The sequence below is a fragment of the Toxotes jaculatrix genome, chromosome 7 (assembly GCF_017976425.1).
Source record: "Toxotes jaculatrix isolate fToxJac2 chromosome 7, fToxJac2.pri, whole genome shotgun sequence".
In the NCBI taxonomy this organism is placed as follows: domain Eukaryota; kingdom Metazoa; phylum Chordata; class Actinopteri; family Toxotidae; genus Toxotes; species Toxotes jaculatrix.
The window spans coordinates 4,235,690-4,251,674 of NC_054400.1; the positions used below are offsets into that span (position 1 = coordinate 4,235,690).

Sequence of the window (15,985 nt, forward strand, 5' to 3'; positions counted from 1 at the left end):
TCTGCTGGGCAAGGCTTCCAGCCAATCACAGAGCTTGTTTATTGGCAGTGATCTCTGGACAGGGGATGCCAGAGGTTGCTGTATGGCCTTTATCAAGATAGAGGGTAGTTGTGCTCGTGTGTGAATATACAGGTGTGTGTGTGTGTGTGGGGGGTGTTTGAGATTCACCTGCAATGCAGCAGCAGTGATCTGACCTGGTTTTGGCCAGCCAGGTTTGTGTCAAAGTCAAATAACCAGGACGGGACAGATGTAGACACCTCAGTCGAGTGCGCATTAAACCTTATTATTAGGCCTTATTATGAAATCGAATCACTTTGGCTGTAATTGCACCAATAAGTAAAGCTTTTTCTCTGTTGTCTACTGAATCAATTACATTTCCACTGATGCTGCGATATAACTCCCCCCTCCCTCGAGGATCATGCGTCATCTTAAATTTCGAGGCTGTATTATGACTGTAAAACGTATAGGAAACAGCAGGACTCGTGACTTAAACATGGCCGTCTCCTGACCTCTCTGACCACAGAGCAATTTGTACCGAACGTCTCCGAGCTGGAGTCACAGTGATGTTCATGGTTATGTCGGGCTGTGTTTGTGGCTGTCTTTTTACATCTCCTGCCCTCCTGGGACTTAAGTCCTCTCTGTTGATGATTAACCCAAATTTATTCCTCTCGTCTCCTCTCTGCTTCTCCAGCATATTCTGTAGATTCCCGCAGACCTTGGGTTAACTCTCTCTGTGAACACTGGGTTCTCAAATGTTCCTCTTTGTCACCTGTCTCCTCCTGCTTGTCCTCTTTTCTCCACTTCCTCTCTCATTCCTCTCAGGACCAGTCCTCATCCTCCTTCCTTTCCCCACCCTCTCCTCTCATTTCTTATTTACCCTGCTGCATCAGGAACACAGGATTTGGTACCTGACTGACTGGCTGGCTGACTGACTGACTGACTAAATGGATATTTGGCTGGCTCACTGAGCTCTGAAGCAGCCTGCTTTGCCACTGCTACACGACCACAGTTGCAGACAGTAAACTCATTACAGGAGGTGGTGTTTTGATCCCATTTGTGCTGTGTGGTGCAAAAAAAAACGAAAAAAACAAACATAATTTTTTAGCTTTAAGGGACGGGGCATTTCAAACATGTTTACTTCTGAAAGAATTTCTTTTGAAAAGGTGGTGCAAGTATAACTGTCTGGTTACTGAAGTCTTTTCCCAATTACACTGTGGTGGCAACGTATTTGGATTATGTTCAGAGACACCATGTGCTCTGTGTGTACAAAGTGCACGACTGAAACACCAGAGACTAGAGTTTGTATTCACAGTTGCGTCTGTGGTTTAGGCAAAAACAGTACTTTGGTTAAGGTCAGGGTAAGAATGTGGTTTTTGTTGAATGCAAACAAACCTGTTGTGTGTCAAGTCACTGTGAACTTTTTTCTGCACTGAACCAGACCAAGATATTTCCCTAACCTGAACCAAGTGCTGTGAGAGTCTAAACATAGTCTAGAGTCTAAAGCTTTTGCAGATCAGGTGTATTTAAACATAATTTCAAGGAGACAGGGTTGGAACTTCAACCTGTCCGCTGTCCATCCCTCCCTGTATCATCCACCCAGTCAGCCACGAACCCATTTTTATTCTCAGCATGCACAAAACCCAGAGCAAACAGTGACTAGCTGTGGGAACGTCAAACAAGACTATGATGCCCTAAAGCGTCTTGCCAGTTCATCCACTGCCTAAACTCCGACCCTTCCCCTCACGCTCCACCGTTACAGAGCCTTGTATGAATGGTCTGCCATTGGCAGGTCATCATTCCTTCACGATGTTTGGCTGTAGGTTTATCTGCCAGCCTGATATAGCTGGCATAAAGGGCCTGAATGGTGACGTTTATTGTTACGGAGGAGGCTGCAGATTACGCGTACGGTCATCTCCAGCAGCAAATCCCAAGAGAAGTACTCCATGACCCGTATGGTTTTCCAGTCCCGAAGGATCTTAAGCTGAGGCTTAATATATACATTCAATAGTTTTTACCATTGCATTTAGCAATATGATTTCCACTTGAGCCTTTAGTCTTACAGTCCTACAAAGACGTGCAGATAACAAAGGCTCAGTCTGGCCATCTGGTAGACTAAGCTGAACCATCGAGCTTCCTCTGAGCCAGTTCTGTGTTGCAGAGTAACGTCAGCAGATGCCACCGACAGAGTGAAATGTGACGCTTGTGCTTATGATGTTTTCCACCATTTGACATTGTAGTTTGATGTACAACATATCTGGGAGTGTTCATCACAAGTAGGCAGTAGATAAAGCCACCCAGGGTGAGTTTAGCTGGAGTGAGAGCGCGGCAGTGAAAAGATGTGATCCTTCATGGAGAGTAGCCTCATATGGCATGATACCTTTCCCCCAGTGATAAACACAGATATCTCTTTCAGTGTATTTCTGAACACTGATAAACTGTGAAGAGATTCGTCTTTGGAATTTTATCCCATAAAGAGCATCTGAAATGGCATTTTAACACAGGAATAAACAAACAAATAAATTCAGTGTGTCCATAACCAAAACCAAAATGAAAAACAAATGAACAGAGCGAGAAAAAAATAAAACAAGTAGCAGGCGGTGGCCGGTGAAACAACTGTGCTTGGTGTGTATTAATCGCCCTTCCATTTTTCCTCCTTCTTTCATCCTCCTCCTCCTGTACCCCCCCAACACTCCTCCACTCCTCCACTCCTTTCTCCGCCTCGCTCCTCTCATCTTCTAAGACTATAATCACTGGGCTTACACTTCACTGTCACTCCTCAGTGCCAGCGTGAGTGTGTGCGCCTTTGTGTACTGCCGCTCTATTTGTGTGCCTGCATGTACTTTATGTGTGTACAGTATGTGTGTGTTTGTGTTTGTGTGTTTTTAAACCCATTCTATTGTACATGGGTGTGTGCACGAACACACATGTTTATGCCCTCTGCCTGTCGTGCTCTGCAGGCATGCACATACAGGGTGTTCCACCCCCTTGTGTGTGTGTGTGTATATATGTGTGTGTGTGTGTGTGTGTGTGTGGGCTAAGATTGCAGCTTGCTTGATAACCATTGAATCCAGGTTGGCCTGCATCATTAAGCTGTTATGTAAGTGTATATGCAATCACACACACACTTGTGAATGCATAATCTATACACTCAAGTGTGCTGGACCTGTTTTCAGAGAATATCATAACCTGGTGTCTTTCCTGTTAATTATTATCTGCCGTATAGTTTGGTTTTCATAAAGGCTTTTTACAGTATCTATGGGCTGTGGTTAATGAAGAAGTCGTCAGATAAACGTTTGCAGGAAGGAAGTGTAATGATCGCATTTTGACGCAGTTACAGACGCTTATTTTTTTTTTTTTTAGAAGAGCTTGTCAAATATATTTTTGGTACATTTTGACTTTGCATGAAAAATGCTGTGCAAATAAAGTCTGAGTATGATAGAAATAGGTTGAAAAGTGTGTATCAGAAATTAAAAAAAAAAAAAAAAGCACCTTTGCAGATGTTTTATGAGGCAGGAAATTAAGTCAGCACATTTTGTTAGACTTCAAAGATGCACACAATCTGTGTCTACACACAAAGTGCTTCAGTTGGGTTTTTAAGTCATCCGTCCGTGTGCGTCTAACGTAACAGAAACGGTGCTGTTGTAATGAGTCCAGCTGTCTAACTCTATATATTATATTATCTATATATTATGTTTTCCTTAATAAAACTGGGTCTGAGTTTGGGGAAAATATTTATTTTGCTGTATGTTGAAAAGACACAACAATGACTATTGACTACTATTGTTACTACTGTTATTATGGCATAACTGTTGAAAGGAGCAGTGCTCAAACTGGCAAACATTTGTGCTGCGCCTTTGTATTGTTCATTCGTTGATTCCTGCCCCCACGTTAACATCCGAACCCTCGTTTCAATAGATGCATCGAAGTAACTGTTTTACTGATAAACTGTCCATCCGTCAGTGAAGATACTGTGCTTCACCAATGATCCAGTTCAAACCTGCTGAAGCAGCATACCTTCTTAATGCTTTCAGCCTTTTGGGATTTAAACCCACTGGATGGACCTACGTACTGTAAATTGTTTGTCGTTGTTTGTGTGTCTGATCTCTGACATATCTCGCAACGGTATTGTCAGACATTTTCACGCTTAGCTCCAAAGTGGCTTGCGGTCGTAATGAAACGGTGTATTTGCAGTCATACTTTAAGAATAACTCCTCATTATCTCTTTCTCTCTCTTCCTCTCCGTCTGCCTGTCCCTGTCGCCCTTCAGATCACCAGAAGCTGGAGCGAGAGGCTCGGATTTGTCGCCTGTTGAAACACCCCAACATCGGTGAGGATATATCTTTTTTTAATTTTTAATTTTTTTGATTTTGCTTCACATCCATTTATTACTTCCTATCACAAAACAAATCACATTTCCACTGCTTTTTATAAAGTGAGGTCAGTTTGTTAGTATTAACTAACTAAAAGATTAAAGCCATTTATTACACACGCAAAAGCCAATTTATCTGATTACCACAAAAAATGTGGTAGTAGCAACATACAGTAGTGTAATACACAATCTTATAATATTCATGTGTTCCTGTTGATTAAGTCGACCCCCTTATTGCCAGAACTGTACCATACTGTGGTTTCCACCCCACACTCACACTCTGAGCCCCCCTTTATCTCTCGTTTTACTTGCTTTTTATCCTCCTAGTTAAAATGCAGCAGTTCCATCACATAGTTTATAGGCGATGAGGCAAGGATCTGATAATAAAACACATTAGAATAATGATAAATACAAGGAAGAACAGAGACTTATCTCTCAATCTGTTTATCTTTCTCTTCCAGTTCGTCTTCATGACAGTATATCAGAGGAGGGCTTCCACTACCTCCTGTTTGACTTGTAAGTCATCCTTCCCTCCTTCTCCCCTCCTCTCCTCTCCTCTTCATACTCACTCATCTTTTGCCCCTTTTCTTCTTCCTCCTCCACCTCGATTCCCAACCCTTCCCTACGTATACAATTACATAACTCTCTCCTATATCTGCCCCCCACCACCACTGCCGCCCACTCCCTCCACATCCATCTCTCGGCAATTCCCTCTAGTTTCCATGGTAACCGTGTGGTGGGAAGGGGGAGGAATGGAGGATTGGGGGAGAGAGGGGTGCCACAGGAAACACGAAATGAAGAAGGAACCCTTGCTTTGTAGCCTTTATACCCCACCCATCCCCACCTCCTTCCAATTCTACTGTCCTAATTTTAATAAATGTGTGTGTGTGTGTGTGTGTGTGTGTGTGTGTGTGTGTGTGTGTGTGTGTGTGTGTGTGTGTGTGTGTGTGTGTGCGCGCGCGCGCAGGGTGACCGGAGGTGAACTGTTTGAGGACATCGTAGCCAGAGAGTATTACAGTGAGGCCGACGCCAGGTAGGAGCGCAGCCTTCACCCCTGTATGTGTGAAAGGGCTTCTCCTTGTCCTTCAACGGTCTGTGTCTTCTGTTGTCTTCTCCTGTCTTTTTTTTTTTTTAGTTGTACGTATTTTTCCTTTTCTTCTGTGACTCTTTTTTCTACTCTTCGCTCCTCTTCCTCTCACTGTCCTCTTCTGCTTTTATGTTCTACTCTGTTCTCTCTCTCCTTTTCCCCTGTTTCTGCTCCTCACGTCATTTCACTGCATGTTTTCTTATTCTTTGCTAATTTTTTCTCTTGACCTTTGTTCTTTTCATGATTGTTTTCCCCTCTTCTGTTTCTGTTGCTTTTCCTCATCTCTCCCGATGACTGTTTTCCTTTTTCTTTCTCTGTTAACTTCACCAACTTTATCCCCTCTTTTCACTGCCACAATTTCTTTGCTCCTTTCTTCTTTTCCTCCCTCTTCTTTTGATCTACTCCTCCTCTGTCCTTTCGCCTCTTCCTTTACATCAGTGCCACAGTACTTCACCTCTCACACTGACACAGGAGTTACCTTTATGTCCAACCCAGGGTTTGACCAAAATGGGTTTTCAAGACCAAATCAGATTTTTAAAAATCAGCTTTTCAGGTTCTCAAATCTGCAGTGTGGTGAATGTTGTTGCTGAGCCTATTTTGGACTATGAAAAGTTTAATTCAAGTGAAATTGACAATGAATGGGAGTTGAGAGCCTGCGAGTTGGGGCTTAGTTCAGATTAAAAAAGTGCAGGGCGCAGCAAGAAGCACAGGGAAAAAGACGGATGGTTGACGGATACATCTTTAAATTCTGTCTTCCTAAAAGAACAATACATATTTATAAAACACAGCCTCTGAAACAGTAATGAGACCATGACTCTGGAAACTCTGAAAACCAGAACGTAACAGTTACCTCGCAATTATGAAAACTGCATTATTGAATTATTGATACTTGTAATGGTATCAGCAAACTCTTATTGGTCAAACCTTCGGTATATTTCTCTTACATGATGCAGTTAGCTTGGCTGGTGCAGGTGGTCCAGGGTACACCCCTACACTGTTATGCTGCCCCCTTCATTTTTCCCCTTTGTGCTTTCCCTCACTGAAACAGTGGGAGAGATAAAAACAGGTGTGTAAGCAGAACAAAACAAATGGCCCTGCCCACCTGTGGTGTTTGCGTGTATGTGGACAGTCTCCACTTCTGTCTCTCCTTTCTTTTCTTGATTTTCATTCAGTCCTTTTCTCTACTTTCTTTTTCACCCCCCCTTCCACCACCACCACCACCACCCATGTAGTTTTATATCTCACCCCCACCACTCGTGCTGACTCATCGGCACACACAGTTCACTTTGGCGGAAGAGGAAATGGAGTAGCGGGGGGGTGGACAGACAATAGGCTGAGAGAGACACTTGAAAATGTCAGTTGTGATGTGGGTGTTAGTCCATTTAGCAACAAGTGAAATGAATAGTCTGATACTGGAGAAATTCACGCCAGCGTGGTTCTGTAAACGGTCGTCTGTAGCCCTGGTCTCTGTTCCTAGTTTCTTGAGAACAGTGAACTCAGGTAATTTGAGCAAAGTCTGGCTTCGCAACCAGTTTGTATTACATTAGAGTCAAAGGCTTAAATACCTGCGATGCAACAACTGAATAAAGAATGACCTTTTATTTTTTAGTTTCCTGAATTGAAAAATTAGATATTCTGGTTTTGTCCAGATCACCGCTCTAACTCACACAATAAATGTAATGCATTTATTTGTAATTTGATTCACTTCATAGCTGTTTTTTTAATACTGTATAGAATGCAAAAGATTTTCTGTACCTCTTAGCTCATAGGACGGATTGAATATACATCACGGAACCTCAAATTATTTTTGATCCAATTTTAACAAAATATTCGGGGAAATGTTAGTGTGACTGGATGACAGCCATCTCTCACAGCAGCAACAATGGGTGGCTAAGAGCCCCACCTGTCACTCACAGTGATTTGCTCGCTTTAATGCAAACATACAAACTTGTATGGCCTTTTAAAACCGTGCAGCTACCAACTATTCTTTTATATATTAATTATAATAACATTAAAGAGAAAATCCCTCTTTAATGTATTAAGTGCTGTTTACACCATATCTGAGGCAGCCACAGAGACATGTATAATACAGAAACCGGACTTTCAGTCGCTAAATTTCTGTCACGATCGATGACTCAAACTGTTTAAGAAATAACAAACTGACAGGCCTTCATCCTTCAACACAGCAGAAGCACACTCATTTACACACACACACACACACACACACACATCTTATAACCAAATGAATAACTATATTGCTCCTTCAAAGGAAAGAAAAAGAGAGATAGATTGTGTGTGTGTGTGTGTGTGTGCCTCTCTAAACCCCTAGTGATTGCTGACTTTCCCACCCACCTTGTAACCCTTGCAGTACTCCACACCTGGTGTGCACGCTAGCCCACACGCACACACAAATACGGACACGCACTTTCCTTTCCTTTCCTTTCCCCTCCCTTCTGAATGTCAGTCATCCAGGCCAGTCCGTCCCCCCCTCCACCCTCACTCCCTTGGAGACCAGCAAGAAGTGGGACTAATTAGCGACAATAATTAGTCTCTCTCTCTCACAGACACACACGCGCGCACAGACACACACACACTCATGCACTCACATAGACCCCAAGCTGTGCTGCATCACACCTTGTCGCCCCCTGACAGAATCTATCAGAGTTTCTGTTCAGTGGTGTTTGAGTGGATCGAGGCTATTACGGGTAAAACTTCAGAGTAAATTACACCTAAAGCTCAGTCCAGAGATTTTTCCTCACTGACGAGCAAACAGCACAGCACTTCTGAATTATGAAGTTGTTCTAATGTGTTCGCAAGTAATATTCTAATATTCAGACACCTTTTAGGACTAGTCTACAAACCCCTGACAAAAACCATCTGAGTCTTTATCTATTTAGAAACTGATGCCGAGATATTGGATCAGGGTGGAGAGATGCAACCATGCACTCTGTGTGCAGATCGTGCTCCACAATTTAGTGTTAAAGTCTGGTTAGTGCTTGATGCACGGGGTCATTGTTAGACCTACATATCGATGGTGTAGGTTTTAGAGATGTTTTTTTTATCTCCTGATACCATCAGCACCACAAAGACTAGACCGACTTCTGTAAGTGAAGAGTCCATATTGTTCTGGTGTGTTTATAGCTAAAATATTGGTTGCTGCAGCTTTGGTTCTCTGATACACTGCCATGGATAGTTTATGCTTTAGTTTGCATGTTAAATATTTCACAAGATTATCGTGTTGTTTTTGTTTGCTTATATATCAGTTGTCACACGGCACTGAAAACATTCCAGGAAACCGGGATTGAACAAACTCTGGTCCTCTTTTGCTTTATTTCAATACAGTGTGTATTTTAGTATTGAAGGCGTGGACAGACATACGAGAGGGCGAGACTCTTGACACACAGACTGGCTCTGTATTTGATTTTCCTCTGAATATCACTTTACTTTCCTGCGGAGAACAGTGGGACATTGTAGCTCAAAGTGCTGAGCAAGTCACATTTTCTGGCCAGTGTGATGAGGGCTGCACTTTTCTCCCTCTTTGCCCCCACCAGGAGTTCACAAACAGACAACTCCCTTGGAATGACATAATGGTTTTGGACTGTGAGATAGTGGAGTCACACAGAAATGGACGAACAAAGGAGTGGGATGGACACGCTCTCCCGTTTCTAAATACCATAAACAATGCATCACTCTCAGGTCAAGCCATGTGTCCATGTACTCATCCAGTAAAGCTTCCAATCACTTTCATTTTATATCCACAGTAAGAGAAGAAGTCAGCTTTAACAACAGGAGCAGGAGGTGTGTGTAATGGGACAGAGGGCTGGTAGTAGAGAGTGTGTGTTATTCTCTGTGGATCCCAACCACTTTTCTAAGTCAGGCAGGAGCTTCCTGGAAGAATAAAACACAGAATGGGGAGTAGACAGTGATATCGTTTATGATAGCTACTAATAACTGTGTGTTTCCATGTCACTTCATCCGTCCATCATGAACAATGTGGAAGACACTGTTGAAAAAATATTAAAAAGAAAAAACAAATGAGACCCGCTGGCTTTAAGGAAGAGCTGCAATTAAAGGCAGCATTTGTTTCTGATTGGTGCAGATGAGGGACTACGCCATTCGTGGACAAAGATAAATTCATTGCATCTATGCTATAATTTGTTGCCTAGCCTTTAGAGAAATATTTTGACAGCTCTATGGATTAAAAATCAGGTTAAACTTTCTGTTGAAGTTAGCTCAGGACGAGAGCTGGGGTCTAAGGTTAAAGAGTGATGTAGGGTATGCTCAGAAGTGTGCTCAGCTGTACCTATAACTACACCTAAAGTAATTTCACAGCCTGAAGTAAATTATATCACTGCAGCAAGGTGAGAAGTTGAACCAGCGGAGGTCAGCAGAAACAAGATTTTCAGCTGCATTAAGCTGCATTGTTCTTTAAAGTTATAAATAAGGGCAATATTGAGCCCAGCGATGGTTGTCGCCGTCAAATGAATATTTATCTCCTTAGTGTTCAGCTATGAAACAAATAAAATTAATGATAGAAGGAGGTTCTTGTTATGTTTGGATACAGATTTAGGTTTCAGATCAGGAAATGAGCTGAAGTCAGTAGGAAGTCCTCAGAAAATGTTCTTTTAAGCTTGAGGAGCGTCACATTATAAGCTGTGTGTACATGTAGTGTTATTTTCTCCATTTGTGTGTGTGTGCGTGTGTGTGTTTTTATGAGAAAGCATGCACATATATCTCTCTCATTTTCTCTCTCAGTCCTCCCACTCACTAGACACTGTGTGGGTGTGGATCCTGCAGGCTGCCTGTCTCCTTGCGCCTGCTATTAGTCACATATTCTGCACATTACACTCTCTCATTGCACCAGGCCTGCATACACACACATTTAAATGTACACACACGCGCGCACGCACAGAAACACACACACAATAGAGTGAGGTAGGTACGTGTATCTCTTTATAGTACGCACACACTCATGTGTTTTCCTTTCAGTGATGGAAAAATAGCCTGGCATCAGCCCACCAGTCTTCTATGATTCAGGCTCATCCTATACATAAGTGTTCCATTTCTTTCATGTATTCTTATCTCTCTTTGCTCTTCAACACCTTCCTATCTCCTCTTTCACAATCTGTCACTTTTTTCTTTTGGTTTCCTCCTCTCCTCTCCTCTCCTCTCCTCTCCTCTCCTCTCCTCCCCTCTCCTCTGTCAGTGTTGTTGTGATTTTTTTGTCTGGCAGATTGTTCTGCTGTGGCTGCTCTTGTCTTTCATCATGTTTAAAAAAGCAAAACGAAACGTTTTTGTCTCCTCCACCCGCATTTCACCCTCCCACCCCTCCCCTTCCAACATCTCTATCTGCATATATCTCCCTCTCCTCCTCCTCCTCTCTCTTCTCTTCCGCCTGTTTTCTGTCCTCCTCCTCCTCCTCCTCCTCCTCCTTACATCTGACATCTCTGCCACTTGGCCTCCTCTACTCTAACCTGTCGTTTTCTCATCTTTAATTTTGTCTTATTCATTTCACGTTGGCCTTGCTCCTCACTCTGTTCACCTGGCATCCTCTTTCTTCTCCCGCACCCTCCTCCCTGCCATTTCTCCACCTTCATCCCCCTCTGTACACCCCTATGGTCTTTCTTTCCCCTTTCACTCTCCACCCTCCACCTCCCCACCGTCCCTCCTCTCTCTGTTTTGTCTTCACAGTCACTGTATCCATCAGATTCTAGAAAGTGTCCATCACATTCACCAACATGACATAGTGCACAGGGACCTGAAGGTTAGTATATGTAGAGGAGCATCTGCATCCCTCACCCCCCTCACCTTCCCCTTCCCCACAACCTTTGCCTGCTTCCTTTTCCTCCTCCGTCCCCTTTCCTCCTCCCTCACTCCCTTCCTTCCTTCCTTACTCCTCCGTCTCGTCTGTTCGTGTCGTCGCTGTCAGTTGCTCGTCTGATGTCCGCCTGTCCGACTTGTCTCTCGGTATGCTCTCATGTCTCTCGGTATGCTCTCATGTTTCCTCTTTTTTTGCTTTTTTAATTGTATTGTGTTGTATTTTTGATTTTACGTGGGGGACCCCAGGCCTGCCTCACCCACCCTGCGCCCCCCCCGTCCTCTTTTCAGTCATTTTACAAACAACCACATGACAAAAGCTCCTGTTGCACTGACTGACAACCAGATCAATCAATGAGTGAATGAGCCTTGAACACACACACACAAACACACACACAGTCATCCCCAGTGAGCACGCAACCGTATGCAGGTATAATAAATATCCAGTGTTTACACATGCCCATGAATCAGTTTGCCCCACCAGGCTAATTTAAACATCCACAGTTATATCTACTGTGTTCTTCATTGATTTTTTTTCCTTCCCTCCTCCTTCCCTCTCTCTGGCTTTGAATTGTTTATTTTATTATATTGATCCCTTTATTCTCAAGACAACCTCAGTACGTCTTTATAGAGGAGATAAGAAGCACAACAAAAGAACCGTGATTCATTTAAACCACTAAAGATTTATTGTGTCTTATGATATTCTTATAAGCATCTTCTGAGCTGGTGGCTCGTGTATGAAGATGCTTTTATCTTCAGTCCTGAATTTTACCTCAGGGGAGTCAGTCAGTCAGTACTCAAACCAGCAACAGTGTCACAGTAATCCCTCAGGACAGTTACACAGGATGCTGTTGTATTTCTGCTTCTCACTCTGGTCCAGAGATTCACTACTTTTTACTGTTCAGCTAATGCTGAAGCAGCACTTCCTCCCTTTCTGAGGCTGAAGCCACTTACGCACGCTCAGTTTACACATTTATAAATTCTTTACATATATTCTCACCTATGATTTATAGAATTCAGTGTTGTGTATTGTCACACTGCTATGATCAATGAGAAATATCTTTTATGGCAAGAGGAAGCAAAAATGAAGGCTTTTTCTCTGAAAGAAAAAAAACTGCTTGTTCTATGACAGTCACCAAATCACCGTTTTGAACATCTCTGCAGCCCTCAATTTGGGCTTTACTTTGAGCCAACAGGCCTTCATTAGTATCTTATAGCAATGGTTATTAATACTCAAACAATATCTGCAGCTACTGGAAATGAATGTTGTATTACAAGTAATTCTGTGGAGAAAGCTTAAGCTTCTAAAGTCGAATCTAATTATTCATATAATAAACATAAAAAGCACAAAAGGAAAATACGTCTTTAATGTGTCAAAATATAGTTTTATGGCTTAATCAACAAAATATAAACATAATATAAAATTGTTTAACTGTAAATGTGTGATTTAAGTCACTACAACATTGCATTTGTAATGTCGGCATAATACGGATACGTACATTTAGTAACTACAGCATTATTAAACCATTTGCTGTAAGTAAAGCATTTGTAGCCGTTCCTTTTGTTTACAATGTACTTTTCGTTCAAGGAGATAAAACAACAGTAAGTAATAAAGCAATTTATCAGTTCACAGAAAACACCTTCTCCAAAATGGACAATTCACAAAACAGGTTCAACGTGTAATTTGCCGTCGCACACTCTGTTGTCACAGTGTGAAAAACAAGACCGGATCATTTGAAGTACCATGGTGCATTTGTGGCAGTAAACTGTAGACCTAATTATCCAGTTCCTCTTTGAAGAATACTGTAAAGTGGGGAAACTTGCTAGTTTGCTACAGAATTGTGAACAAACATAGCTTTTTCTGCAGCAGCAGCAGCAGCAGATTAAACACACAGTACATGCACAGAAACACTACTTAAACACAAAGTGCTCAAAAAGCCAGCTGTTGTCTTACGGTTAGGATTTAGCTGCACAGTATATATGACTGCAAATTGCACCCAAAGTTCAGAGATTTATACTTAAACAAGAGGGTGATAAGAGAACTCTGCAGAACGGATTTTAAAATACAAAAAATATTGAACTTGAACGCAGGGGAACGTTTGGGATGACCTCATTCTGCTGAGCAGCAGATACAAACACAGGCACATGAGCAGGATTCTCATGCTGCAGGTTACTGCGCTCAACAGCTGACAAAGTGTGTATTTGGGCTGTAGATGTGACCTGCCTAGTATTTATTAACGGGGAGACCTTTAGAAACAAGACACAGGATTCTAATTTACAGCCCTGAACTTTACAGCCACGCCAGTCCATCTTTCTCTCTCTCGCTCTCTCTGTTTCTCACTTTCTGTCCCTCCCTCTCTCTTGTTTCTCTCATGTTATAATATTTCGCAGACTGGCCAGACTCCTTCCTATTACTGTACGTCAGCCCTCGAGGTCCTGTGTTAAGATTAAAATGGCCTCCTATAAACAGCATCTAGTGGTTTTAATTGTTGATTTAGGTTTCTTCAAAAATACTTTAGGTGGTTTTCACTGAACGCTGCAGAAACCCTGCTTTGATTACAAGAAATCTTGGGATCATTTAAAGTTGCAAGAGACCGAATTTTTTGTGATAGTCGCATTTTTCCAAATCTATATATAACTGAATCATGAAAATGATTTATTGTGGGAAGCATCTGGTATTAAATAAAACATCAGATGGCGGTTAAAAGTCACCACAGTTTATTCAGAGTTTTCTCACACAAGTCCAAGATGCTGGGATGGAGGAGGTTTTTCTGTGAGATGCAAGTGAAATCAAGATGACCGCGTAAATAATGAAAACTTCAAGGCCGCACACAAGAAATAATCCATGCGGATGTGGTTGCTATGGCAATCTGTGAACTATGGCACACGGTGTAAAGTAAATGTGTGTAAAATCCCACAAGCATCAGCTGTATGCTGATGGTTGAGCCTTCGCTTGCAGCTGCAAGTTAAATTTTTATTTTTAATGCAAGCATAACACTACAAATCAATACTTCAAAGTAAAAGCTCTCTGCAAGTTATTTTAAACCTTCACCCTAAAGCCAATTCATTCTCAAGCATAAAAGTTATTTTTTGACCTTGGAAACAGGAGTACGGCAAAAACAAATGCACAGCGTGTGATTCAAGACTTAAATGACAGCTGTCTAACTGTTGGGGCATGTTGTCCAATCACAGCGCTGCAAAAAAAAATCAGTACTGTCACAGTCGTAGCATCACATACACATCTCATTCACCCATACACACACGAATGCTCATTTATTAGCCCTCACTCCTCCTTTTCAGCGATGCACAGGTCGGCAAGCTGCTGCTCTCTCATTTGTAACTGGTCGATTTGACTAATGACCTGTCACTTACCCAGGGTGGAGCAGCAGTTTTTCATATTCAGAGCTTTTTTCTGTCTGTGACAAATCAATTCACAGCTGTTCAAACCTGAGTGTTTGAACCAGGAAATGAATATAAATAAAATGAGAAAAGCAAAACAACTGTGAATTTTCAGCTTTTGCAGCCTCCTCTGCTTTTATGACCTTAAGCACCTTTACCGATGACAGTAAAGTCATCAAGTCATGGTTTGCATTTTCGATCAATATTTAGAAATGCAGTCATGTTAAACACAACAGTTAAGGGTTGAGGATTTTTCATTTTATTTTTTGTTTTAATGCACTCAGAAACACACACACACACACACGAACAAACGCCCCTCCCTCTGAACTTTGATGAATTTTGACCTAGTCAGTGCACAGGAAACAGACATGCACAGCCAGGCTTTTATCCTCACACATGCAACACCCCAACTGTGCGTGTGCGTGTGTGCCTCCCATAGCTGGACCCAGGCAATGTACATGGCCCTATGCACACATGTATGTGTTGTCTGTCATATATATATATATATATATATATATATATATATATATATATATATATATATATATATATATATATATATATATATATATATATATATATATATATATATATATTGTGATATATATATATATATATATATTGTGATATATATATCACAATTTTTGACTCTAGATGTCGGGAGGCTAACTGACATCAGAGTGACAGCTCTTGTTGGCAGAGGCCAGGTCAGCTGGCAGTAGACATGGCACTGGTCCCACACACATCTTTTAAATGTTATTAATTGCACAATGACTCACTCCTTCCCTTGCCTCCTTCATCAACGCCTTCTGTGCCCCCCCATGGCCAGCCACATTCTCACACCCTCTGTCATCAGCCAAGGCCCCGCTGGCTAAAACATGGAGGGAGGTGGTGTATCTAGAATCCACCTGCAGCCAACTGAACAGTAAAATGTTTCTTGGATGAGCATGTCCATGGATACGCTCATCGGCAAGGAATAGAGTACACACAGAGAAGAACTTAGAGTCTGTCCGTTGGTTAGTTGCAGAATAAATTGACTCAAAGGAATCTTCTGTTGCAGAGCACCCACAGTTTTAACCTTCCAAACCATAACTACAGCTAACCTCCAACTACCTCCCTGATGAGGGTGACTGACGACACTGCGTGTGCGCCGTGGAGAGTTCAGGCGCACCTACAGAAGTCGTTTAAATGTTAAACTCAATTTTTCTATCGGGCGCTCAACGTGGAAGAGCAAATAAGCACACAGCCCATCTTTGTGCGTCAGCTTTGTGATTTATGGTGATGCACATCACAGAAAATGTCAGTGGTCTATG

General features: G+C 42.1%; 1 protein-coding gene across 14 annotated transcripts in view; it reads left to right on the plus strand.

Annotated features, from left to right (window-relative positions):
- The window catches only part of camk2b1 (calcium/calmodulin-dependent protein kinase (CaM kinase) II beta 1), a 66,654-nt gene that overhangs the window by 8,547 nt on the left and 42,122 nt on the right, over positions 1-15,985 (plus strand). For 9 of the 14 annotated variants that reach the window (XM_041042311.1, XM_041042317.1, XM_041042313.1 and 6 more), the window contains exons 3-5: positions 4,268-4,327; positions 4,831-4,885; positions 5,337-5,402. In XM_041042311.1, the coding sequence (XP_040898245.1) occupies positions 4,268-4,327; positions 4,831-4,885; positions 5,337-5,402 (181 nt within the window). Of the gene's footprint in view, positions 1-4,267; positions 4,328-4,830; positions 4,886-5,336; positions 5,403-11,147; positions 11,221-15,985 lie in introns of all 14 variants that reach the window. The other 5 variants (XM_041042314.1, XM_041042316.1, XM_041042323.1 and 2 more) reach the window with 1 other exon arrangement.